The sequence below is a fragment of the Lepidochelys kempii genome, chromosome 3 (assembly GCF_965140285.1).
Source record: "Lepidochelys kempii isolate rLepKem1 chromosome 3, rLepKem1.hap1, whole genome shotgun sequence".
In the NCBI taxonomy this organism is placed as follows: domain Eukaryota; kingdom Metazoa; phylum Chordata; order Testudines; family Cheloniidae; genus Lepidochelys; species Lepidochelys kempii.
In genome coordinates this window covers 1,686,428-1,713,208 of record NC_136382.1, presented here as the reverse complement: position 1 = coordinate 1,713,208, position 26,781 = coordinate 1,686,428, and the positions used below count along the sequence as shown (strand labels likewise).

General features: G+C 57.3%; 1 protein-coding gene across 2 annotated transcripts in view; it reads left to right on the top strand.

The window, feature by feature from the left end:
* The window catches only part of DPYSL5 (dihydropyrimidinase like 5), a 100,367-nt gene that overhangs the window by 61,957 nt on the left and 11,629 nt on the right, over positions 1–26,781 (top strand). For both annotated transcript variants that reach the window (XM_073335460.2, XM_073335461.2), the window contains exons 7-12: positions 7–82; positions 1,165–1,321; positions 1,559–1,700; positions 2,422–2,564; positions 3,100–3,307; positions 23,499–23,667. In XM_073335460.2, the coding sequence (XP_073191561.1) occupies positions 7–82; positions 1,165–1,321; positions 1,559–1,700; positions 2,422–2,564; positions 3,100–3,307; positions 23,499–23,667 (895 nt within the window). The remainder of the gene's footprint in view (positions 1–6; positions 83–1,164; positions 1,322–1,558; positions 1,701–2,421; positions 2,565–3,099; positions 3,308–23,498; positions 23,668–26,781) is intronic.

Genomic DNA, 26,781 nt, shown 5'->3' with positions numbered 1-26,781 from the left:
TCTCAGACTCACTGCCCCGTCTACCTGGTCAACGTGTCCAGCGTGTCTGCCGGCGACGTCGTGGCTGCCGCTAAGATGCAAGGTAAGGCTGGGCGCTGTCCCTCCGCGGCAGGGCTCTGCGCTTGGGAACTGCGACCAATGGGAGCTGCGGGGGCGGTGCCTGCAGGCAGGAGGGCAGCGTGCGGATTCTCCCTGGCCGCCCATGCGCCGAGGGGCTGCAGGGACTTGGCGGTTGCTTTCTGGGAGCCGCGGTAAGTGCCACCGGGACCCCGAACGCCCTGCCCCAGCCCTGAGCCCCCTCCTGCACCCCAAACCCCTGCCTCAGCCCGGTGAAAGTGAGTGAGAGTGGGGGAGAGTGATGGAGGGAGGGGGGATGGAGTGAGCAGGAATGGGGCCTTGGAGAAGGGGCAGGGCAGGGGCAACGCCTTGGGGGAGGGAGAGGGGGAGGGGCAAGGCAGGCGTGTTCAGTTTTGTGTGATTAGAAAGTTGGCAACCCTACCCCCAACATGCACCCCCACCTGCTGTCCAACCCAGCCCCACCTCTCTACACTGCTCCCAACACACACCCGGCCTCACCCCTCCAAGGCCCCTAACCCAGCCCCACCTCTCCACACAGCCTCCAGCACATGCCCCCCAGTGACACCGCCGTCCCCAAGCAGCGAGGGGGGTGGCCCAAGCCCCAGCCACGTTGCTGCCCTGCAGTGATGGTACGTGGGGCAGACAGAGGCTCTGTGGCCCTGAGAGCCCTGGGGTCTAGTAGCCGCAGCATAGGCCTGGGGGTGAGGGCGCCAAGTCCTAGCCTCTACCTGGCTCTGCTGATACGTGACCCAAGCAAGTCCCTCCCTGTCCCCCTGCCTCAGTTTCCCCCATACCATCAGTGTAATGCTGTGCCCAGGCGGCAGGTGCCAGCCCATCAGATGACTCTGCGGAACCCAGCCCAGGGTCCCTGTGCCGGGGCGGCTGGTGCCCGCCCGTCAGATGACTCTGCAGACCGTCTCCTCCTTGGGGCGGGGATCCATCTGCTGCCTCGCCATGTGGCTGGCAGGGTGGCGAGAGAAACACTCCTGCCCCTAGGCAATCCGCACGCTGCCCTGGGCTGCAGTGGGCACCACCCCAGCGCCAGAGCCCGTCTCCCCGACAGCTGTGTCCGCTCTCTCTTTGCAGGGAAGGTGGTGTATGCAGAGACCACCACGGCGCACGCCACGCTGACGGGCCTGCACTATTACCACCAGGACTGGTCCCACGCCGCTGCCTACGTCACCGTGCCGCCCCTGCGGCTGGACACCAACACCTCCACTTACCTCATGAGCCTGCTAGCCAAGTAAGGGCTGCTGGGCGCCCGGGGCTGCTGGGCAAGGGGCTAATCCTGCGGGTCTGGCGCTGCCTGAGTCCCGTTAGAGCCCCAGGCAGGGCACTCTCTGCCCCGCTGCTGGGCGCTAGGGAGGCCCCAGCCACGGGCACGTGGTCTGTAACGAATGTGCCAGGTGGCCCTGCCAGGTGTGGAGAGCAGCACCGCAGCCGCCGGGCCGGTAACCCCTGTTCCCCTCTCTCCTGGCAGCGACACCCTCAATGTCGTGGCTTCCGACCACCGGCCCTTCACCAGCAAGCAGAAAGCCATGGGCAAGGAGGACTTCACCAAGATCCCCCATGGCGTGAGCGGCGTGCAAGATCGCATGAGCGTCATCTGGGAGCGGGGTGTGGTACGTGGCACCCGCAGCGGGCGTGGCACGGCTGTGAATGGGGCATGAGGAGTCTGGCACGCGCTGGTCGGCATCCAGGAGTTGGCCACCTCCGGTGCTGCGGGGGGCCGTGCTAGGGGTGGTGCTCTCGGGACCGCCACGCCCTGCCAGGGGAGATGGACTACTGAGACCCCAATCGCTCATGGGTACGACAGCCTGGGACCAGATCCCAGTGTCCTGTTCCCTCCCACAGCAAGAGCCCGTTCTCCCTGCGCACTAGGGGTGGAGCTACACAGCTACACCGTTTGCCCCCCCCCCCCCGAGGGGGCTGCAGTCCAGTGGGGTGTGACCAGGCTCTCTGGGGCTGTGGTAACATAGGGGGTGGGTGTTACGTCTGCAGCTGGGTTGTGCCCGCCCCATGAGGCAGTCCCTGGCTGGTGCTGGATCCCCCTGCTCAGCCCTGCAGCATGAGGCTAGGGTGAGCGAGGAGTGACCTGGCTGGAGTCCTGTGATAGGGCACCCCCCAGGGGGCAATTGCAGCTTCCTCTCCCAGCTGCTGGCGTGATGGGGCAGGATGTGCACACAGGGGAGAGGGAAAGAGGGGATGCTCAGGAGCTGGGAACTCTCCCTCTGACAGCAGTGCCCACACCCCGGGCTGCATCCCTGTCTGCCCACCCCTCCCAGAGGGACCATAGCAGAGCACGCCCCATTGCACCATCTCAGCCCCCTACTGTGTTTGCAGGTCGGGGGGAAGATGGACGAGAACCGCTTTGTAGCTGTGACCAGCTCGAACGCGGCCAAGATCCTCAACCTGTACCCACGGAAGGGCCGCATCATCCCCGGGGCCGACGCAGACATCGTGGTGTGGGACCCTGAAGCCACCAGGTAGGAATGGGGCAAAGGGGGAGGGGCAGAGAGTCTTTGCCCAGGGCCGGGAGGTGCCTGACGGGCCCAGAACAGACCCTGGTCGGGGTGGCAGGGGGAGAGGGACAGCAATCCGTGTCTCAGTCCCAGTTGGTGCCCAACGGGCCCAGAACAGACCCTGGTCAGGGGCAGCGATCCGTCTCCTGGTGCCAGGAGGTGCCCGATGAGCCCGGAACAGACTCTGGTCGGGATGGCAGGGGGAGAGGGACAGTGATCCGTGTCCCGCTCCCGGTCGGTGCCGAACAGACCCTGGCCGGGGGGGGGGGGGGGCAGCGATCCGTGTCCTGCTCCCGGTCGGTGCCGAACAGACCCTGGCTGGGGGGGGCAGCAATCCGTGTCCCGCTCCCGGTCGGTGCTGCTCATTGCTCTGGGGACTCCGGGCTGCGCTGTGCTTGGGCAGAGGAGCTGCTGGCTCGTAGCACAGGGCTGCCCCAGTGCCGTGAGCCTCCTCTCTGGGCCCAGCTGTAACCAGCTGCTCCGGCTGTGCCACCCGCAGGACCATCTCTGCCAGCACCCAGGTGCAGGGGGGAGACATCAACCTGTACGAGACCATGCGCTGCCACGGGGTGCCGCTGGTCACCATCAGCCGCGGGCGTGTGGTCTATGAGAACGGCGTCTTCATGTGCGCTGAAGGCACTGGCAAGTTCTGCCCACTCCGCTCCTTCCCCGACTCCGTCTACAAGAAGCTCGTCCAGCGGGAGAAGGTAGGAGGGTGGGGTGGGGCATCCTGTGCTCTGCGGTGCTGTGCATGGCTTCAGGGTCACCTGTGCGCCTGGCTGCCCCTGCACGTCCCCACATGGCCGGAGCAGGGCCAGGATCACGGTGCAGGGCAAGGTGGCATGGTGCCCAAGCCCGGGATCCCGCCGCTGGGCCACCTCCCTGGCAGCAAGATGGGCCGGTTGGTTTGTGTAGGAAGCTGTTGGCCACTCCCACTCTTCTTGACTGCTGGGGGCTGCGTGTTGCAGCATGGGCGGGCGTTGTGCAGGGGCCCCGCTGGCAGGAAACAACCCACGCTGAGCAGCGCAGCCTGGGGTGGGTTTCCTCTGCCCGTAGGATCAGCGACAGCTGTGGGGCCCAGCCTCAAGGAGGAGACAATCCAGGAGTGGACAGGTTCCCCTGAGCCAACAGATGGTTGAGCAGCTGTCAGGCCTCAGGGCACTGCAGAGACGGGCAGTGCCCAGGGCCCAGGACGGAGAGACCCTTGGGGGCCTGACCCGCCAGCACTTCTCACAAGCCACTCGTGGGACGGGGCAGATGGGCAGAGGTTCCAGCTGGGGCACTGTGAGGGGAGAGCATCACGCCCTCATCCTCTGTGCCTCCTCCCTGCTGGGCAAGCAGATTGGAGCCAGCGTGGGCGAGTGGAGAATCATGGGATAGACCAGCGAGAACTGTGGGCATTGGACCCCAACTCCCGCCCTTGCCCCCCAGTCGCGGGGTATCCCACAAGGCAAAGAGCCTGCAGGTGGGTGGAGGGCAGAGGGTCCTACCCACGGTGCGCTGAGCAGTCACCGTGATGGCATGCGGCAGTGAAGTCACAAGCGTGTGACACGCACTGGGGCAGCCGGCTGGTGTGATTCCCCCACCGGCAACGCTGCATCTCTCGCACTGGACTGGCACAGGTGGGGTGCAGAGCCAAACTCCTGTGGTTGACAGCACCCTTTGCCTGGCGAGCCCGAGCGCCAGGCCAGGCCATCTCCCGCTGTGTAGCACCTTAGCAGAGAGCTGAGCCAGAGGCTCTGCCCCAGCAGGGTGGGGAATAGGAAGGAGCCTGGCTGCTGGGCCCCTCCCACACTCTACTCACTGGCGGTGGCAAAAGGGGCTGCATTCCCAGTACAGGAGAGCACTCCCGTCCTCTGCAGCCCGCTGGGGTCAGCAGCGAAATGCCAGCTACGTTGGCATCAGTGTCATTAGGGTTCAGAGTCAACACCCAGCCACACCGCTGAGGAGTGGTTGTCTGACTCCACGGCCCGCGTTGCTGGGCTTTGCAGCTACTCTGCAGCCACCAGAGTAGTGGGAGCAGTTGGGACTGGAGAATGTGATGCAGCCGGCACCGAGGTGCTCCCGTCCTGCTGCCGTGAGCTGGCTCCATGTGGTGCCCGCAAAGGAGGCCAGTGCGGGGCAAGACAGGCAGATAGGCAGGCTTTGTCTGGCTGGCGGGATGCTGGGCCATGGCCCTGGGGTGGTTGGGGAAGTCACACAGCCACCTGGGCAAGTGTCTCTGCCCACACAGGCAGGTGGGCAGCTGAATGCCACTCTGTATGGGGGGGAGCTGGGACCGGTGAGGGGGAAGAGGAGGTGGGAGCAGAAGGGGGCAGGCTGGGGATTTGGGGGGAGGGTTGTTGCCCAAAGGGGTCGAGGGTTTGAGGGGAGAAGCATTGGCTGAGGGAATGGGGTGGAGGGGAGGGTCATTGGCTGAGGAAAGGGGGGTCAAGGAGTTGAGGGGAGGGCAGGGGAGGGTGTTGAATGGAGGCTGGGCCGGAGGAGCATGTGGCTCACAGCATGGTAATCAGGGGCAGCAATGAGGAGGACTGGGGCCAAGCAAGGAACCAGCCCCGAGCTCCGGGAAGGAGGCAGGGGAGGTGCTGGGGGCGTGCTGCCTGGGAGTCTCGGTTCCCTCCTGGGTAGTGGGGCACTGTCCTCAAGCCTCTCTGGACAAGGGAAACTCGGACCCGTCATGCACCCGGGGTGGGGCTGTCTCCCCATCCTGAGTCGGGGGATCGCACTGTCAGCCTGTCACATGTCTGGAATCCCCCAGGTCTCTTTGAGGCGGGGGGCTGGGCGTGGTTCTCGGGGCTGAGTGCTGGCCCATGGGTGGGTGTGTGGTGAGGGACAGGGCTGCTCCGCAGGGGTCCACACGAAGTCTGGCTGGGACCTGGGCTCTGTGTTTGAGGTCCAGGAGCTCACAACTCTGGGGAGCCCTCAGCCCCTTACCCCTGCTTGACAGACTCTGATATTCTTCTAGTGATGCTGGCATGCTGGATCCTGCCGGGTCAGCCTGCTCTGACTCTGACTGGGGAGGGATAGGTGTCATGGAGTGTGGGGGAGTCCGGGCCCTGCCCCCCTCTTCCTGGGATTCATCATGACTCTCAGCCAGCCAGTAAAACGGAAGGTTTATTGGCCAACAGGAACACCATCCAAAACAGAGCTTGTGGGTACAACCAGGGCTCCTCAGTCAAGTCCTTCTGGGGGGCAGGGAGCTTAGACCCCAGCCTTGGGGATCCCTGCGTTCTACCACCCAGCCCAAAACTGAAACCAAACCCCCCCAGCAGGCTCCCTCCTGCAGCCTTGTCCAGTTTCCCGGGCAGAGGTGTTACCTTCCCCCTCCCCCTCCTGGCTCAGGTTACAGGCTCTCAGGTCTCCCATCCCCAGTGAAACTCCCCAGCCACAATCCCAGGTCAACACTCCCCCCTCCCTGCTGAGTCACATCCTCACATCTCTCCCCCCTTCGAGACTGAACTGAGCGGGGTCACGCTGACCAGTGACCTGGGGAAGTTCGGGGCCCCCTCTCCGGGACAGCGCATCCGCTATCAGGTTGGCACTTCCCTTCACCTGGACCACGTCCATGTCGTAATCCTGCAGGAGCAGGCTCCATCTCAGGAGCTTGGCGTTGGCTCCTTTCATCTGGTGCAGCCAGGTCAGGGGAGAGTGGTCGGTGTAGACAGTGAAGTGTCGCCCGAAGAGATAGGGCTCTAGTTTCTTAAGGGCCCACACCATGGCCGGGCACTCCTTCTCGATGGCCTCGTAGTTCTGCTCCTGGGGTAGCAACTTCTTGCTCAGGTACACGATGGGGTGTCTCTCCCCCTTTTCATCCTCCTGCATTAACACTGCCCCCAGTCCCGTGTCGGAGGCGTCGGTGAACACCACAAAGGGCTTGTCAAAGTCTGGGTTTGCCAGAACTGGGCCACGGACTAGAGCCTCCTTCAGCGCCCGGAAAGCCTCCTGGCACTGCTCGGTCCAGACCACCTTGTCTGGCTTCCCCTTCTTGCATAGCTCAGTGATGGGGGCGGCTATGGCGCTAAAGCGGGGCACAAACCTTGGATAGTATCCTGCCAACCAAATACAGGCTTCGACCTGCTTTTTGGTTTGAGGCGCGGGCCAGTCTCTGATCACCTCCACCTTAGCTGGTTCCGGCTTTAGGCGGCTGCTCCCCACCTGATGGCCCAGGTAAGATACTTCAGCCATCCCCACCTTGCACTTCTCCGCTTTTACAGTCAGCCCAGCCCCCTGGAGTCGGTCCAGCACTTGTCTAACCTGGGACACGTGGTCCTCCCAGGTCTGGCTAAAGACACAGATGTCATCAATATACGCCACGGCAAAACTCTCCATCCCCCTCAGTAGCTGATCCACCAGGCGCTGGAAGGTGGCCGGCGCTCCCTTGAGGCCGAAAGGCAGGGTCAGGAACTCATAGAGCCCCAGAGGGGTGATAAAGGCCGATTTCAGCCGGGCATCTGCATCCAGTGGCACTTGCCAGTACCCCTTTGTAAGGTCCATGGTGGTAAGGTATCAAGCGTTTCCCAGCTTGTCTAGGAGCTCATCGGGCCTGGACATGGGGTAGGCATCAGATACAGTGATGGCATTGAGCTTCCGATAGTCCACACAGAACCGGATTGACCCGTCCTTTTTGAGGACCAGCACCACCGGCGAGGCCCAAGGGCTGGCAGATGGCTGGATCACCCCCACGGCCAGCATGTCTCTGACCTCTTTTTCCAGGTCCTGAACAATTTTCCCTGTGACTCAGAACGGGGAGCATCTTATCGGCGGGTGTGATCCTGTCTGCACCCGGTGGACAGTCAGATTAGTGTGTCTAGGCGGGTTGGAAAACAGCTGTCGGTACGGATGCAGCACCCCTCTGATCTCAGCTTGCTGGACAGGGGTTAGCTGATCCGAGAGGGGAATTGCTTCCACGGGGGAGCCAGCTCTGGTCTCAGGGAATATATTTACCAAAGGGTCGTCTCCCTGCTCCTCCCAATGTCCACACACGGCCAACACCACATTCCCCCTGGCATAATATGGCTTCATCATATTCACATGGTACACCTGGTGGTGGTGCGCCCGGTTCGACAGCTCCACCACATAGTTTACCTCATTGAGCTGCTTGACGACCTTGAAAGGGCCCTCCCAGGCGGCCTGTAGTTTGTTCTTTCTCACGGGGATGAGAACTATCACCGGATCCCCAGTGGTGTAGGCGCGGGCCCGCGCCGTGCGGTCATACCAGACCTTCTGCTTCCTCTGGGCTCTGGCCAGATTCTCCCTGGCCAGGCCCATGAGTTCAGCCAGTCTCTCTCGGAAGATCAGGATATACTCCACCACTGACTCTCCATCGGGAGTGGCCTTCCCCTCCCATTCGTCTCTTATCTGGTCCAGGGGCCCCCTTACCCTCCTTCTATATAGCAGTTCGAAAGGCAAAAATCCGGTAGACTCCTGGGGCACCTCCCTGTACGCGAACAGCAGGTGAGGTAAGTACTTGTCCCAGTCCTGCGGGTGCTGGTTCATAAAGGTTTTCAGCATCATCTTTAGCGTCCCGTTGAACCTCTCCACCAGCCCGTTGGACTGGGGGTGATAAGCTGAGGCCCAGTTGTGCCAGACCCCACATTTCTCCCACAAGCACCAGAGCAGGGCCGACATGAAGTTGGAGCCTTGGTCTGTCAAGACTTCCTTGGGGAACCCCACGCGGCTGAAAATGGTCAGGAGCGCATCTGCCACGGTGTCGGCTTCAATGGAAGCTAATGGCACCTGCCTCGGGGTAGCGGGTGGCAAAATCTACCACCATCAGAATGTATTTCTTCCCCGACTGGGTCGTCTTGCTGAGAGGCCCCACGATGTCCGTGGCCACCTTCTGGAAAGGCTCCTCTATGACGGGCAAAGGTCTCAAAGCCGCTTTCCCCTTGTCCCGGGCCTTCCCCACCCTCTGACAGGGGTCACAGGATCGGCAATACTGCCGGACCGTGGTAAAGACCCCGGGCCAGTAAAAGTTCTGTAGCAACCTCTGCCGGGTGCGCCGGATTCCCTGGTGCCCTGCGAGGGGGATGTCATGGGCCAGGGACAGGAGCTTGCAGCGATACTTCTGGGGGACCACCAGCTGCCTCCTGATCCCACAGGACTCTACTTCCCTTGTGGGAGCCCATTCTCGGTACAGGAACCCCTTCTCCCACAGGAACCTCTCCTGGCAGCCTCTCCCCATGGTCCGTCCCACCCTGAGGTCGGCCAGGTCCCTGAGCTTCCGCAAGGAGGGATCTTTCCTCAACTCGGCCTGGAATTCAGCGGCTGGGGAAGGGGTGGGGGCTTGCTCTCTCTTGCTGGCTGGGTCTGAAGCCACAGCCTCTCTGAGCCTTGTTCCTGGGCACTCCCTCCCCACCAGGTTAGGGTCCTGCGCCTCCGGTGTGATACCCTCCCCAAGGTCAGGGCGCAGTGCCCCTCGCCAGCTCTGGCTACGGGTCACAACCAGGGCGTTCTGGGGGTTGCTTGGCCAGTCCTCTAGGTCCCCCCCCATCAACACCTTCGTGGGCAAATGGTGCACCCCCACATCCTTGGGGCCCTCCTTGGCCCCCCATTTTAGGTACATCCTTGCCATGGGCACCTTGAATGGGGTCCCGCCCACCCCCATCAGGGTCAGGTAGGTGTTGGGCACCACCCGATCTGGGGCCACCACCTCAGGCCGGGCCAGTGTCACCGCCGCACCCGTATCCCAGTATCCATTGACCTTCTTCCCATCCACCTCCAGGGGTACAAGGCACTTTCTCCGGAGGGACAGCCCCGCGCCCACCCTGTAAACCGAGAACCCTGAGCCCAGAGCATCCAGCCCTCCAGAGGAGCTGGCCTGGGGTATTCTTCCCTCCTGAGCAGGTGGTAAGCTGGCAGCCCCCCTTGCCTGGGCCATCTGCCCCTCGTCCAGCTGGGTCCCTACCCAGTTAACCCTGGATAGGTTGGGTCTGCTCAGTCTGTCCCTGAGCCTGGGGCACTGGGTCCGTATGTGGCCTCTCTGGCCACAGTGATAGTAGCCCTTGTCACGTTGGTGCCCTCGAGCGGGTCAGATGGTCCTGACACCAGGCGTTCCCCTTGGGAGGGGGTTCTCCATATTTCCCTGCTGGGACGTCCCATGGTGACTCTCTCTCTGCATTGTGAGGGGCCTGTTCTTTTGGGACTCCTCCCTGCTATCTCCTGACCAACTGTTCACAAACTCGTCGGCCAGCTGCCCTGCGTGCTGTGGGTTCTCTAGCTTTTTGTCCACCAACCATAGCCTCAGGTCGGAAGGGCACTGTTCATACAGTTGCTCCAGTACGATTAGGTCAAGCAGGTCCTCTTTAGCTTGGGCCCTAGCTGTCCACTTGCGGGCATATCCCTGGATTCAGTTGACCAGTTGTAGGTAGGTGACCTCAGACATTTTACGCTGACCCCGGAACCTTTTCCGGTACATCTCGGGGGTCAGCCCAAACTCATGGAGCAGGCCCTTTTTGAACAGTTCGTAGTCCCCTGCCTCCGCCCCTGTCATTCAGCTGTACACCTCCATGGCTTTGGGGTCCAGTAAGGGGGTGAGAAACTGGAGCCTGTCTGCAGGGTCAACCCTGTGCATCTCGCAGGCATTCTCAAAGGCTGTCAGGAAGCTATCTACGTCCTCCTCCCCACCTTACGCAGGGCCAGGAAGCACTTATCAAAGCTCCTTGCAGTCTCGGGTCCCCCCCTCACTCACCGCAGCCAGGGCCCCACTGCTCCTCAGCCTGGCCAGCTCCAGCTCATGTTGTCTCTGTTTCTCCTTCAGCTCATGCTGACGTTGCTTCTCCTCATGCTGATGCTGCTTTTCATGATCCTCCAGCTCCCTCATTTTCATCTCCCTCTCCCATTCCAGCTGCCTCCGCTCCAGGGATGGGGAGCTCTGCTGGGAGGATCCCCTGCTGGCTGCCGGGGTCAGGGTGCCCTCGGTATTCGCTGGGCTTCCCCCAACCCCTCCCCTAGGCATAGGTAGGAAGGGTCTCGGGATGTCCTCGGCCACAGTCTGACCCCTCCCAGCCCGGTCAGGCCCCGGGGCCCACGCTGCGTCCACCGGGCAGCTTCCCTCAGGGACAGGGATCAGGTCATCCAAGCGATCCTTCTCCAACTGGGCAATCAGCTGTTCCTTGGTGGACCTCCCAATGCGCAGCCCCCTCTGCCTGCACAGCTCCACCAGGTCGCTCTTAAGGCGTTTAGCGTACATCTCCCTGCTGGCCACTCGCAGGCCGGGCAGCTTTCTACCGTTCCCAGGAAAAACCCCTCATGTGCCAGTCCTTCTTGAGGTCACCACCTCTTTGCCAGGGTCGAGCTGCAGACTCCTCCACCCCGGGACCGCTTGCTGCAATCCCCCGGGGGACCCTGTTACTGCAAAAGTCCTTCTCTCTGGTCACACACTCCTAGGGGTTAACCGCACCCTGAAACTGTCTCTCTCTGAATCTTCAGCACGCCTGGTCCCGTCAATCCCCCTTCGTTTTACTGCCCCCCAGTCACTCACTGCAGGAAGTGCCGTCCACGGGGTGTAGTACATCCCACTTTTCCCACCAGTTGTCACGGAGTGTGGGGGAGTCCAGGCCCTGCACTCCTCTTCCTGGGATTCACCGTGACTCTCAGCCAGCCAGTAAAACAGAAGGTTTATTGGACAGTAGGAACAGAGTCTAAAACAGAGGTTGTGGGTATAACCAGGGCCCCTCAGTCAAGTCCTTCTCGGGGGCAGGGAGCTTAGACCCCAGCCTTGGGGTTCCCTGCGTTCCACCACCCAGCCCAAAACTGAAACCAAAACCCCTCCAGCGAATGCATCCGATGAAGTGAGCTGTAGCTCATGAAAGCTCATGCTCAGATATATTGGTTAGTCTCTAAGGTGCCACAAGTACTTCTTTTCTTTTTGCGGATACAGACTAACATGGCTGCTACTCTGAAACCAGGCAGAGGTGTTACCTTCCCCCTCCCGGCTCAGGTGACAGGCTCTCAGGTCTCCCATCCCCAGTGAAACTCCCCAGCCACATTCCCAGGTCAACACTCCCCCCTCCCTGCTGCGTCACAACAGGAAAGGGGAAGGCTCCTTCTTCCCATCAAAGCATCTGAGCCCAGGGCCCCTCGCTTGGCTAGGAAAGCCCCAGGCTCCTGGAGCTGCTTTCCCACCAGTGGCCAGGGGTTCATTTCACCCAAAACAATCCCAGTCACCAGCCCCGGCCTGAGTTCAGACATTCAGATATTCCCAGGCCAGCAGGGATCAGATCAGCTAGTCTGAGACCTGCCCTAAATAATTCCCAGAACAGACCTGTTAGAAAAACAGCCAGTCTCGACTTACACGTGAGTGATGGAGAATCCACCACATCTCTTGGGAAATTAATTGTTCCAGTGGTTAATTACTCTTAGCATTAAAAATTAACTCCTGGTTACTCCTGAGGGAATTCTGCGCATGTGCAGAATTCATCTGCCCCGCAAATTTCTTTTGCTTCCCCGCAGAAAAATGACTTTCTGACAGGGAAGCAAAGGGAAGCCACCAGAGTGGTCATGTGACCCTCCCCAACAGTATGTTTTGGGGGCCCAGCCGGCAGAGAGGTAAATCACTGTGGGGCAGGAGGCAAGACTGGGGAACACCCAGCTGGCGGCTCCTACTCTGTGCTGGGCTCAGCTGCTAGTCCTGGCTGGGCTGGGGAGGACGGGACTTTCTCTTCCCCTGTACGGCATCCCCCAGATTTCTCCCGAGGCTGCAGGAAGCTCTGCAAACTCCCACACCACCCTTCCTGCACGCATTGCTCCTCAGCTGAAGGGGGAGGGATCACTGTACGGGGAGCTGCTTCCCCCATCCGCCCAACCCCCATGCATCCAGACCACCTCATATTCAGACCCTCCTGCTGAGTCTCCCCCCCCCCCACCACACCCAGAGCCCGCCCCTGCCGAGACCCACTCCCCCTGCACCTGGAACAGTCACCTGCACCTGGATCCCCACCCCACTGAGCCCCACTCCCGCAGCATCTGGACCCTCCCCACAGAACCCCCCCACATCCAGACCCCCCGCTGAGCTTTATCCCTGCCACACCATGACCCACGCTGAGCTCCAACTACCTTCACCTGGACCCCCCTGCAGAGTCCCATTACCTTTGCACTCAGAACCCCCCACAATAAGCCCCTGTGCATCCGGATCCTCCACTGAGTTGCCTGCACACAGAACCCTCTCAAGCCACACCTGGATCCCCCCACACGAAGCCCCTCCTCACTTGGATCATAGAATCATAGAATATCAGGGTTGGAAGGGACCTCAGGAGGTCATCTAGTCCAACCCCCTGCTCAAAGCAGGACCGATCCTCAATTAAATCATCCCAGCCAGGGCTTTGTCAAGCCTGACCTTAAAAACTTCTAAGGAAGGAGATTCCACCACCTCCCTAGGTACCGCATTCCAGTGTTTCACCACCCTCCTAGTGAAAAAGTTTTTCCTAATATCCAACCTAAATCTTCCCCACTGCAGCTTGAGACCATTACTCCTTGTTCTGTCATCTGCTACCACTGAGAACAGTCTAGATCCATCCTCTTTGGAACCCCCTTTCAGGTAGTTGAAAGCAGCTGACAAATCCCCCCTCATTCTTGTCTTCCGTAGACTAAACATCCCCAGTTCCTTCAGGCTCTCCTCATAAGTCATGTGTTCCAGTCCCCTAATCATTTTTGTTGCCCTTCGCTGGACTCTCTCCAATTTTTCCACATCCTTCTTGTAGTGTGGGGCCCAAAACTGGACACAGTACTCCAGATGAGGCCTCACCAGTGTTGAATAGAGGGGGACGATCACGTCCCTTGATCTGCTGGCAATGCCCCTACTTATACAGCCCAAAATGCCATTGGCCTTCTTGGATCCTGCCTCACTGAGCCTGCCTGCCCACACCTGGTGCATCTGGCACAGAGGGGCAGAGCCCTGGGGTGTTTCTGGGGCAGGCCTGGTCCTTGCACTTTGCCAGGGTTGGGTGAAGCCTCACCACTGAGTCCATGTCCCACGAGGGAGCTGCACAGTGATCTCCCACCTCTGTGCGGCCAGTGACCTGTGCTCCCCAATGCCATGCTGGAGCCAACACATTTATTTGACAAATAAAATTTGCAGAATTTTGCAGAATTTAAACATTGTGCACAGAATTTTTAATGTTTTGGCGCAGAATGCCTTCAGGAGCAACACCTTATTTCCCTTTTGAATGTGTCTAGCTTCAAGTTCCAGCCCTTGGCTCGTGTTAGCCAGACTGAAGTACCTGTTACCAAATATTTGTTCCCCACATAGGTACTTACAGCTTGGTATCTAGTCACTCTTTAACCTCCTCTTTGTTCAGCTAAAAAATTGAGCTCCTTTGAGTCTGTCGCTATCAGGCAGGTTTTCTAACCCTTGAATCATTCTCCTGTCTCTTCTATGACCCCCTCCAATTTATCCACATCCTCCTGGAATTGTGGGCACTAGGACCCAGGCTTCCAGCAGTGGTCACACTTCCAAACATAAAGTAAAATAACCTCTCCACTTCTCCTCAAGAGCTCTGTTTATGTATTAGCCCTTTTGCCCACAGCGTCACACAGCGGGCTCAAGTTCAGCTGATTGTCTATGCCACCCCTCAAAATCTTCTTCAGAGTCAGTGCTTTCCAGGGTAAAGCCCCCCAGCCTGTAAGTCTTGCCTGCATTCTTTGTTCCTACATGTAACCGTATTAAAACACATTGTTTGCTTGCCCCCAGTTTACCAAGTGATCTGCAGCGGTGTGAATCAGTAACCTGTCATCTTCTTTATTTACCACTCCCCCAATTTTTGTGTTGTCTGCAAGCTTTATCAGTGATGGTTTTCTTCCGGGTCATCAATAAAAATGTTAAATAATATAGGGCCGAGAGCCAATCCCTGCAGGACCCCACTGGAAACACCCCGTTCGATGATGACTCCCCATTTACAATTACGTGTTGAGATCTATCAGTTAGCCAGCTTTGAATCCAGCAGACTTTGACAACCTCAGGGAACTGATGGGCAGGATCCCCTGGGAGAATAACATGAGGGGGAAAGGAGTCCAGCAGAGCTGGCTGTATTTTAAAGAATCCTTATTTAGGTTACAGGGACAAACCATCCCGATGTGTAGAAAGAATAGTAAATATGGCAGGCGACCAGCTTGGCTTAACAGTGAAATCCTTGTTGATCTTAAACACAAGAAAGAAGCTTACAAGAAGTGGAAGACTGGACAAATGACCAGGGAAGAGTATAAAAATATTGCTCAGGCATGCAAGAGTGAAATCAGGAATGCCAAATCACACCTGGAGTTGCAGCTACCAAGAGATGTTAAGAGTAACAAGAAGGGTTTCTTCAAGTATGTTAACAACAAGAAGAAAGTCAAGGAAAGTGTGGGTCCCTTACTGAATGAGGGAGGCAAGCTAGTGACAGAGGATATGGAAAAAGCTAATGTACTTAATGCTTTTTTTGCCTCTGTCTTCACGAACAAGGTCAGCTCCCAGACTGCTGCACTGGGCAGCACAGCATGGGGAGGAGGTGACCAGCCCTCTGTGGAGAAAGAAGTGGTTCGGGACTATTTAGAAAAGCTGGACGAGCACAAGTCCATGGGGCTGGATGCGCTGCATCCGAGAGTGCTAAAGGAGTTGGCAGATGTGATTGCAGAGCCATTGGCCATTATCTTTGAAAACTCATGGTGATTGGAGGAAGTCCCAGATGACTGGAAAAAGGCTAATGTAGTGCCCATCTTTAAAAAAGGGAAGAAGGAGGATCCTGGGAACTACAGGCCAGTCAGCCTCACCTCAGTCCCTGGAAAAATCATGGAGCAGGTCCTCAAGGAATCAATTCTGAAGCACTTAGAGGAGAGGAAAGTGATCAGGAACAGTCAGCATGGATTCATCAAGGGCAAGTCATGCCTGACTAATCTAACTGCCTTCTATGATGAGATAACTGGTTCTGTGGATGAAGGGAAAGCAGTGGATGTGTTGCTGCTTGACTTTAGCAAAGCTTTTGACACGGTCTCCCACAGTATTCTTGTCAGCAAGTTAAGGAAGTATGGGCTGGATGAATGGACTATAAGGTGGGTAGAAAGCTGGCTAGATTGTCGGGCTCAGCGGGTAGTGATGAATGGCTCCATGTCTAGTTGGCAGCCGGTATCAAGTGGAGTGCCCCAAGGGTCGGTCCTGGGGCCGTTTTGTTCAATATCTTCATAAATGATCTGGAGGATGGTGTGGATTGCACCCTCAGCAAGTTTGCAGATGACACTAAACTGGGAGGAGAGGTAGATACGCTGGAGGGTAGGGATAGGATACAGAGGGCCCTAAACAAATTGGAGGATTGGGCCAAAAGAAATCTGATGAGGTTCAACAAGGACAAGTGCAGAGTCCTGCACTTAGGACGGAAGAATCCCATGCACCGCTACAGACTAGGGACCAAATGGCTCGGCAGCAGTTCTGCAGAAAAGGACCTAGGGGTTACAGTGGCCGAGAAGCTGGATATGAGTCAGCAGTGTGCCCTTGTTGCCAAGAAGTCCAATGGCATTTTGGGCTGTATAAGTAGGGGCATTGCCAGCAGGTCGAGGGACGTGATCGTTCCCCTTTGTTCGACACTGGTGAGGCCTCTCTGGAGTACTGTGTCCAGTTTTGGGCCCCACACTACAAGAAGGATGTGGAAAAATTGGAAAGAGTCCAGCAGAGGGCAACAAAAATGATTAGGGGTCTGGAACACATGACTTATGAGGAGAGGCTGAGGGAACTGGGATTGTTTAGTCTGCAGAAGAGAAGAATGAGGGGGGATTTGATAGCTGCTTTCAACTACCTGAAAGGGGGTTCCAAAGAGGATGGATCTAGACTGTTCTCAGTGGTAGCTGATGACCGAACAAGGAGTAATGGTCTCAAGTTGCAGTGGGGGAGGTTTAGGTTGGATATTAGGAAAAACTTTTTCACTAGGAGGGTGGTGAAACACTGGAATGCGTTACCTAGGGAGGTGGTGTAATCTCCTTCCTTAGATGTTTTTAAGGTCAGGCTTGACAAAGCCCTGGCTGGGCTGATTAAGTTGGGGATTGGTCTTGTTTTGAGCAGGGGGTTGGACTAGATGACCTCCTAAGGTCCCTTCCAACCCTGATATTCTCTGAATCTATGATTGATTCTATGCTGGACCTGCACGTCCCCCTGGCCCTCTCCCTTCAGCTCAGGGGCTGCAGATCACTAGCTCCCCTACTGTCCCCAATCTTGGTGAGGGGGTCCAGGTGCTGGCTTCCGCTCCAAGCCATTGTGGATCCAGGAGCTGCCAGCCGCAGCCCTGGGGAGCTGCCTGCTGGTACCTCTTTCTTCACAGCTTGGCGCAGAATCATAGCAACGTGGGGCTGGCAGGGACCTCGCAAGGACACCATGTCCAGTGCCCCGTGCAGAGGCAGGGCCGGGGGAACCTGGACCAGCCCTGAGAGGGGTTTGTCCAACATGTTCTTAAATCTCCAGTGCCGGGATCCCACGGCCTCCCTTGGGAGCGGGTCCCAGAGCTTCACTCCCCAGCCGTTGGACAGTTCTTCCTAGGTGCTAACCTCAATCTCCCTGCTGCAGATTTAGCCCATTGCTTCTCATCCTACCTGCCAGGGACGTGGAGAACAAGTGATCACCACCCTCTGTAGAACAGCCCTGACCAGATCTGAAGACTGTTATCAGGTCCCCCCTCAGTCCCTTCTCTCAAGACTAAACAGGCCCAGGCTTTGTAACCATTCCTCACAGATCAGGTTTTCTAAACCTTTCAGCAGTTCTGTTGCTCTCCTCTGAACTCCCCCGGGTTTGTCCACATCTTTCTTAAAGTGTGATGGTAAGAATTAGACCCAGGGCTCCAGCTGAGACCCCCTCAGTGCTGAACACCACTAGGGTGACTGGATGTCCCGATTTTATAGGGACAGTCCCGATATTTGGGGCTTTTTCTTATTTTGGCTCCTATTAACTTCCCCCCACCCCCACCGTCCCGATTTTTCACACTTGCTATCTGGTCAGCCTAAACACAGTGGAACAGTGACCTCCCATCTCTTACCTTCGACATTTCTGTGCAGACATCTGGGACAAAGTGCAAATATTTTGCACTGTTTTAATGGATCCTGTGTGGGGCTCAGTTTCCCCTCTATGCAGCATTGTTACCCAGTGGGTGGAAAGGGAGCAGTTGCTCTCAGGGCAGGCTAAGAGACACAGCTGGGGGTGTCATCAAGCTGTCTGGGTGCAGATTCGAGAAGACGATGGCAAATCCAATTGCCAAGACATTGAAACCTCCCCACACTGTCCCCAGAGGCAGATGGATTTTCCCACCGCTCAGCAGTGAGGCTGGGCAATGTCCCCAGCTGAGAACAATGGACTGGGGAGGTGTGGGGGGGAGGTAAGAGCTAGGGGCTGGACGGAGTCGGGGGCGGGGCTCGCACCTGGAGTCTGACCAAGGTCAGACAGGAAACAAACAGACAGAGCTTGAACCAAGGAGGCCACTACAGCTGGTCTGGGCGCTGGCTGCCCAGGCTGGGCTGTAACGGTCAGTTCTCTGGGCCACCCGAGGGGCTGCCTGGGCCGTGTGCCAGGTGACCAATAAACCCACCTGGTTTCACAGCACTGGGTGAGTGTCCCTGCAGATGCTGGGTGAGGGGCACTGATCCCTGAGAAGAGGACACATCTCCCCCAGGGTCTGTCCCAGCTGGACTTGCTTCCTGGAGCTCCCGGGGTGAAGTGGGAGTAGGCTGCATCCCACAGGTCCAGTCTAAAGAGGCGGTGAAGCTGTGTGGCTTACCTTGGAGGAAAAGTGGGACCTGTAGGGGGTCTGGTCCACTGAAGGGCTCCTCCCAGAGACTATTCCAAAGCTGGGCCATAGCCCGACCCTATGGGTCTGTGACCCCGAATATTAGCCTTTTTTGCAACTGCATCACATTGTTGACTCATATTCAATTTGTGATCCACTGTACTGTCACCTTGCAGGTTATTCTCCACTGTACTTGTGCATTGGATTTTTACCTCCTAACTCAAGTATGTTGCACTTATCTGTATTGAATTACAATTTGTTGAATTCAGACCAATTCTCCAATTTGTCAAGGGCATCTTGAATTCTGATCCTGCCTCCAAAGTGCTCGCAGCCCCTCCCAGCTTGGTGTCATCCGCAGATTTTATAAGCCTCAGCTCCACTCCATTTTCCAAATCAGTGAAAATATAGAACAGTACCAGACCCAGGACAGACTGTGACAGATTTATGTTACCGATCTGCCTGGGGCTTCAGGTGATCAGGCTGAGGCCGCAGGATCTTTAGGGGAGGAGAAGGAGCACACCACTTAACTAAGTTTAAAGCTTTATTAACCAAATAACAGTGGTGAGTACTGGGCATGCCGCTCGTCACTCAGAGGGAGGAAGAAAGCATTAGTGCCAAAGCCTGAACCCACTTTCATACTTACACACGCACAACCCAAGGCTGGCCAAGCCTGGGTGTAACGTAAGAAGAAGGTCAGGGGGAAGGGTAGATGAGAGTTCTGCCATGTGCAAAGGTTGTCTGGAGTCCGTTGTAAATCTCCGACTTGCTTCAGCTTTCGGGAGTGTTTTAAGCCCTGGGTTCTTCCGGGAGCGTTTTCATCCAGGGACCCTCATCCCCCGTGCTCTCAGTACCAGTCCAAACCAGCCTTCCGCGGCTCCCTTAGTTTCCCCAAAACACACCCGTTTCAGGGTCGCGAGACTGTTGTTTTCAACTCACTGACCTTCACAATCTTACTAGTTTTACAACCCCTTCAGTTCTGTCTGGCTCAGTTCTCCTTTCTCACGGCTGGCCAGGGTTGAGATACAGGCTTCTGGCTGTTTGGCAGCAGAGAGCTTGTTTGTGTGTGCTGGCCTTGGGCTGCAGTTTCGTTCCTTATCTTCAGGGCTAGCTGGATCGTCGAGTTAACCCGTTCCTTTCTCCCTTCCTCCCCCTTCAGCCTCTTGTAACCTGCAAAGGACTCTTCCACTCCACATTGACACCTTCAATCCTTCCCAAGATACTTTCCAATGCATATAAAGGCGTTAGCAATATACAACGCTGGTGCTGACCCAGGGGACCCCAAGGGGTGGGGGTGGTGGGCATTTTATTGTGACAAGACCCTGGCAGGATCCCAGTAGATACGACCTCCCAATTGGACAGCCAACCACTGATAACTACTCCTTGAGTGTGGTCTTTCAACCAGTTGTGCGCCTACCTTATGGTAATTCCATCCAGACCGCATCCGTGGGAATGTGTCAAAAGCCTTTCGAAAATCAAGACATATCTACAGCTTCCCCCATCCACTAGGCTAATAACTGTGTCAGAGAAGGAAATTAGTTTGGTTTGGTAGGATTTGTTCTTGATAAATCCATGCTGGCTGTCCTAACCCTCTTATCCTCTAGGTGCTTACAGATTGATGGAATAATTTGTTCCAGTGTCTTTCCAGGTATTGAAGTTAGGCTGACTGGTCTGTAATTCCCTGGGTCCTCCTTGTTCCCCTTTTGAAAGACAGTCCTATGTTTGCCCGTCTCCAGTCCTCTGGGACCTCACCCGTCCTCCGGGAATTCTCAAAGAAAATTGCTATTGGTCCCGAGATTGTTTCCACCAGTTCCTTGGTACCCTGGGTTGAGGTTTCATCAGGCCTTGCCGACTTGAATGCGTCTAACTTTTCTAACCAGTCTTAGCCTGTTCTTTCCCCATTTCAGCTTGCGTTCCTTCCCCCTTGGGGTTCATATTAGTTGTGTTGAGGATCTGGTCACCATTAACCTTTTAGTGACAACTGCAACAGAATAGGCATTAAACATCTCAGCCTTTTGATGTTGTCAGTTATTAACTCTCCTTCCTCTTGCTCTTAATGTATCTATAGACCCACTTCTTACTGCCTTGTGTGTCCCTTGCTAGGCGTAACCTGGGGCCTTCGCCCCTACACACCAGTGCCGCACTCTCGTACTCCTCCTTAGCAATTCGTCCCTCTTTCCACTTTTGTAGGATTCCCCACTCACCTACGGCAGCCTGTGCTTTCACCATACTTGTGCCAGGGTGGCGGCATCCCCTGGGCAGCAGGGGGCGCCCCACCGTGGGCAGTGGTGTTACCATCCCCATTAGAGAGATGGGAGTCTGAGGCACGGAGTGGGGAGGGACCTGCCCGAGGCCACACAGAACCAGGGTTTGATCCTGGAGTTCTGGTTCCCAGCCCGCTGCTGTGGCCGCTGGGGCTTGCTGCTGTCTGTGCATGATCCTTGCATGGCACTAGGGGGCAGCGCTTGCCTGCATAGGACTGATCTTTAATGCCTGCGGTTACTTGCTTACAGGAGTGGGGGTGGGGGGTTGCACTGGAGAGACCGGGAGGGGGTGGAATCTGCTTTGCTTTGGTGCAGTGGGGTGGCGTGCCAGCAGGGGGCAGTGAGCTACAGGCCTTATGGGGACACACCCCGCTCTCTCTTGGACTGGGGTTTATCAAGCGCCCCAGCTCTGTGCTCCCTTCAGGTGGGGGTTGTCCTCCCCACAGGTGCCCAGCGTGACACTTGCTCACAACTCGGGGCGTCACTTGGCCTCTGCCTGCAGGGGGGCCTGCTCCTGGGGGAGCCAGCCTTGGCCCGACAGTGCCCCTCGACCAGCCCATGACACCAGCTGCCAGACCCAGGGTGCAGCTCTGCCAGACGGAGCCAGGCCTGAGTGGGGAGGAAAGGAGGATGCAATAGCAGAGACCCTGCCCCGCACTGCACCCCTTCCCCATGCTGTACCCCCTATCCCCACACTGCACCCCTTCCCCATGCAGTACCCCTGCACTGTACCCCTTCCCCATGCTGTACCCCCTATCCCCACTCTGCACCCCTTCCCCATGCGGTATCCCCACTCTGCACCCCTTCCTCATGCTGTACCCCCCACTCTGCACCCCTTCCCCATGTGGTAACCCCACTCTGCACCCCTTCCCCATGCGGTATCCCCACTCTGCACCCCTTCCCCATGCGGTAACCCCACTCTGCACCCCTTCTTCATGTTGTACCCCCTACCCTCACACTGCCCTCTTCCATATGCTGCACCACTGTATTGTACCCCTATCCCATGCTGCACTCCCTACCTCCACAATGAACCCCTTATCAATGCTGTATCCCCACACACACTGGACCCCCACCCCCATGCTGTACCCCCTATCCCCACTCTGCACCCCTTCCCCATGCTGTACCCCCTATCCCCACTCTGCACCCCTTCCCCATGCGGTATCCCCACTCTGCACCCCTTCCTCATGCTGTACCCCCCACTCTGCACCCCTTCCCCATGCGGTAACCCCACTCTGCACCCCTTCCCCATGCGGTATCCCCACTCTGCACCCCTTCCTCATGCTGTACCCCCCACTCTGCACCCCTTCCCCATGCGGTAACCCCACTCTGCACCCCTTCCTCATGCTGTACCCCCCACTCTGCACCCCTTCCTCATGCTGTACCCCCCACTCTGCACCCCTTCCCCATGCGGTATCCCCACTCTGCACCCCTTCCTCATGTTGTACCCCCCACTCTGCACCCCTTCCCCATGCGGTAACCCCACTCTGCACCCCTTCTTCATGTTGTACCCCCTACCCTCACACTGCCCTCTTCCATATGCTGCACCACTGTATTGTACCCCTATCCCATGCTGCACTCCCTACCTCCACAATGAACCCCTTATCAATGCTGTATCCCCACACACACTGGACCCCCACCCCCATGCTACATCCCCTACCCCTGCCCTGCCCCCTTCCCCATGCTGTACCCCCACACACACTGCACCCCCTACCCCCCATACTACAGCCCCTACCCCCATGCTGCATCCCTTCCTCATGCCATATCCCTGCACTGCACCACTTCCCCACACCGAACCCTTCTCCCATGCTGTACCCTGTACTTGCGCACTGCACCCCTTCCCCATGCTGCACCCTCACATTGCACCCCATCCCATGCTGTACTCCCTACCCCCACACTGAATCCCTTCTCAATGCTGTATCCCCACTCCACACTGCACCCCTTCTCCACACTGCACCCTTCTCCACACTGCACCCCTTCTCCACACTGCACCCCTTCTCCACACTGCACCCCTCCCCCATTGTAGTCCCCCCTTCCCCTGCACTCCACCCCTCCCCCATTCTGTACCCCCTTCCCCACTCCACGCTGCACCCCCATCCCTATGCTGTGCCCCCTCCCAACACTGCACCCACACCCCAGGTTGTACCCTCCTCCCCACTCCTCTAGCCCTTGGTGTCTCATAAAAACAGCTAGACTGGGTCAGACCAAACGTCCATCTAGCCCCGTGTCCTGTCGGCCAGGAGCCCCAGAGGGAATGAACAGAACAGGGAAACATCAAGTGATCCATCCCCTGTCGCCCATTCCCAGCTCCTGGCAAACAGCGGCTAGGGACACCATCCCTGCCCAGCCTGGCTAGCAGGGCACGTACCAGACTTTCAGGGCATCAGTGGATAATGCCTCTGGAAGTTCAGTGTCCCAGCTGGGGAAGCTGCAGTGATGAGGCTGGATGTCCTGAGAAACCCAGCATCCGTCCCCCGCTTTCAGCTGAGTTCTCCCCCCCGAAGTGACCCCCAGGGCAGGGTCTGGGCAGGGTCGGGGAGCAAGCTCAGTCACAGGCCAGCCGAGCCCCATATTATGGGGGATCCCATCTCAGCCCCGCTCCATGTCCAGGCCCCAGATCGTCCAGGCTCCCCAGCCTGGTACCCCGCATCTCAAGGGCAGAATCTGTCCCGGTGGGGCAAGGCCCTCATGCAGCCACTGGGCTGCTGGCTGCTGTCCCTCAGTGCCAGCCACAGCGGGTAGCCTAAGGTCCAGTCAGGCGATGCCAGGCCAGCCATGGGGCTCAAGCAGCATAGAGGTGGGGCTGGCCACAGGGTTCAGGCAACGTAGGGGCAGGGCCGTGTAGGGATGGGGTGGGGCTCTAACTGTGCGGCCAGCGCTCATGGGTGTTTCTTTTCTCCCTCCATTAGAGTTTAAAGTTTAGGGGCGTGGAGCGCACCCCCTACCTGGGGGACGTGGCTGTGGTTGTGCATGCTGGGAAAAAGGAGACGGGGACTCCACTTGCAGATACCCCCACCCGACCTGCCACTCGACATGGGGGCATGAGGGACCTTCACGAGTCCGGCTTCAGCCTATCCGGTAAGAGCGGGGCCGGAGCGTGTGTTAGCGCCCCCTGAAGGGGGGGACCCCAGCGAGAGCGCCGTCCCTCCTGTCTGAGCGAGGGGGGGCTGGTTGGCTGAGAGCAGGACAGGTCAGGGTGCTTGGGCCTCTCGCTCCAGGTCTGGCTGCCGGCGGTTCGGTGCCTGAGTCGACCAGGTAGAGGGAGGCCACATGTCAATGTCACAGACAGGTGCCCAGCAGCGTTCATTGGCCATGCTCTCAGCCGTGGCGGGGGATCTCTCAGGCAGGGACACAGCGTGGGGGACACGCACCAGGCCCTGCCTGGGCTGCCCCAGTCCAGGGTGCTCCGGCAGGCTCTCCCCACCAGCCCCAGCTCCCTGTTCTACCAGCCCGCAAGTGGCATGTGGACGAGCTGCTCCCTGCTGCCCCCTATGCCGAGCCCGCTGCCTAGCCGGACGCAGCACTGCCGGCTCCATCCACATACTGCGAGCGCTACCAGAGGCCATGCCGACGTCAGCCCTGCTGCACAGATGGGGAAACTGAGGCAATGTGTTCATCTGTACTGTGGGAGCGCCCATGGGTCCCAACCAGGACCTGTGGCCACTCACCCTGGGCACTGCAGACACGCCCCTGCCCTGCAGAGCTTCTGGGCAGTGCCTGAGGTCAGCCCTCCTGTTCTTGGCAGAGCAGGGAGAAGCCAGGAGTCCTGGCTCCCAGCTCTCGTTCTGAGCCAGCCTGGTAATGCTGCTATTCCTGTGTCCGTCCGTTGCATGCCCGTGCTCCTGTCGCAGGGGCTGGCCGGTGAGGATTGGCGGGAGTTTCCATGGTTTGTGTGGCTGAGTCTCAGCAAAGCAAGCGCTGGGCAATTAATTGGGGCCTTGGCCATTGTTCGCCAGACACTTGGTGAGTCTGGCAGAGATTTCCTAAACCCTCCCCGAATTTCCCCAACACCCCCCCCTCCGCAGTGGTCAACTAGCTATGTGCAGTGTTGCCAATTTTGTCATTGGTTGGAAATTTGAATTGAAACTGAAACGTTAATACACATTTTAAAAGCAGATACAGTGTATGATAAAATACGTGTTCCTGGAAAAGTGTAATGGGTCTGAAAAGTCTGAACAAAGCCTGGCTTCCTCACACAGCTGTCGTTTTTGCTGACAATGGCGGCACATTGGTGTCGGCGATGCTGGACAACCTTATAATTTAAAATGATGATTTGTAAGCCAGGGCTGACTGAGCTCTGCCCTGACAGCTCGTGATGAGCCGGGGTTGGGGGAGGCTTCAGGACCAGGCCGTATTTACATGAACTCACATACTCTGCCGAGGTATCCAGCAGCCAGAGCCATGCTGCCCAAGGGATCGATTTTGGCTGGTGCTGGGTTAAGAATGACTGTAGTATTGTACGTGGGGGTCATGAAATCCTTGTTCTCCTCATTGCCGGAGTAGAGGGCAGCAGCCCTGCACTTCGCCCGCCTGCCCACCGGGCTGAGGGGGTCGCCCTCGGTGCATAATTTTCGCCAGGGCTCGGCCCCACCACCTCCAGGCTTGGCAGTTCAGAGCCCCGGGTTTGCCACATCCGTTATGAAAGTAACAAACTTGCTTGAGCCCCGGCACCTCCTTCCTTACAAATTAAGCCCTGGTCACCTGCAACTGGACTGCGCTTGCTAAGCAAGGGGGTTGGATGGCAGATCCCAGTGGAGGGCGGGGGCAGGGGTGGGACAGGGGTTTTGCATGGTGGTGTGGGTTCTGCGTAAGAGTCACCAGCACTACTGGACTTGCCCCCTCTCCTGTTTAAAAATAGAGCTTATTAGGCTCCACTGAGAGTCTTTTTTGGTTTGTTAAGTGGTCACTAGAGCTGAAATCACTGATAATCAGGTCTAAGTGCTTAGACCTGCTGCAGGACAGTGTTTCTGTGGAAGGAACGGCCCAGCCTGCACCGCTGTGAGGTTCCCCCTGAGAGCTGAAATCACTGAGAGCTGGGTGGAAGAGACCGACTCACGGAGGTCACAGTGGCAGGTGGCAGCAGAAGGTGATGGCGCAGGGCCATCGGCACTGGAATGAACGGTGGCACGACAAACAGCGGCCGGAGCGAGTGGCAAGCAGCTGGAGGAACGAGCAAGGTGCCTTCTCCCCTGTACCCTCCAGGGTGGGAGGTGAACTCATGCAAAAGCACGTCTGAACTCTGGGTCTGCAGTGACCAAGGACAACAACTCTGAATGGGGTGCAGTGGAGGGAGAAGGGAAGGGCACGTTAAAGGGCTACGTTTTAGTGACTTTGCTCCAGAATGCTAGATTTGTGACTAAGAAACTTATATAACTATACATTTCCTAATAGGCCAGGATGTTTTTTTAAAAACGCATTATTTGCCAAAGTCATTATCTCACTTTGTTGCTATCTCGAGAGGCGTTATCTTGGGGAGTTTCTGTACTAAACATTTTTATTATATTATAATTAATTTTTACGTAACATAAGAATGGCCATATTGGGTCAGACCAATGGTCCATCTAACCCTGTCTTCTGACAGTGGCCAGTGCCAGGTGCTTCAAAGGGAATTAACAGAACAAGCAATTATCAAGTGATCCATTCTCTGGTGTCCACTCCCAGCTTCTGGCAGGCAGAGGCTCTCAGAGCATGGTGTTGCATCCCTGCCCATCCTGGCTAAGTGCCATCAATGGACCTATCTTCCATGAACTTATCTAGTTCTTTTTTGAACCGTGTTATAGTCTTGGCCTTCACAACATCCTCTGGCAAGGAGTTCCACAGGTTGACTGTGTGTTGTGTGAAGAAATACTTCCTTCTGTTTGTTTTCAACCTGCTGCCCATTAATTTCATTTGGTGACCCCTGGTTCTTGTGTTACGTGAAGGAGCTTATTCACGTTCTCCACACCAGTCAAGATTTTATAGACCTCTAGCATATCCCCTCTTAGTCCTCTCTTTTCCAAGCTGAAAAGTCCTAGTCTTTTTAATCTCTCCTCATATGGAAGATGTTCATTTTTGTTGCCCTTCTGTGTACCTTTTCCAACTCCAGTCTATCGTTTTCGAGAGGGGGCAACCAGAACTGCACACATTATTCAAGATGGGGGAATACCTGGATTTATACAATAAAAATGGAGGAACTTGGTTTGCCAGACAGAT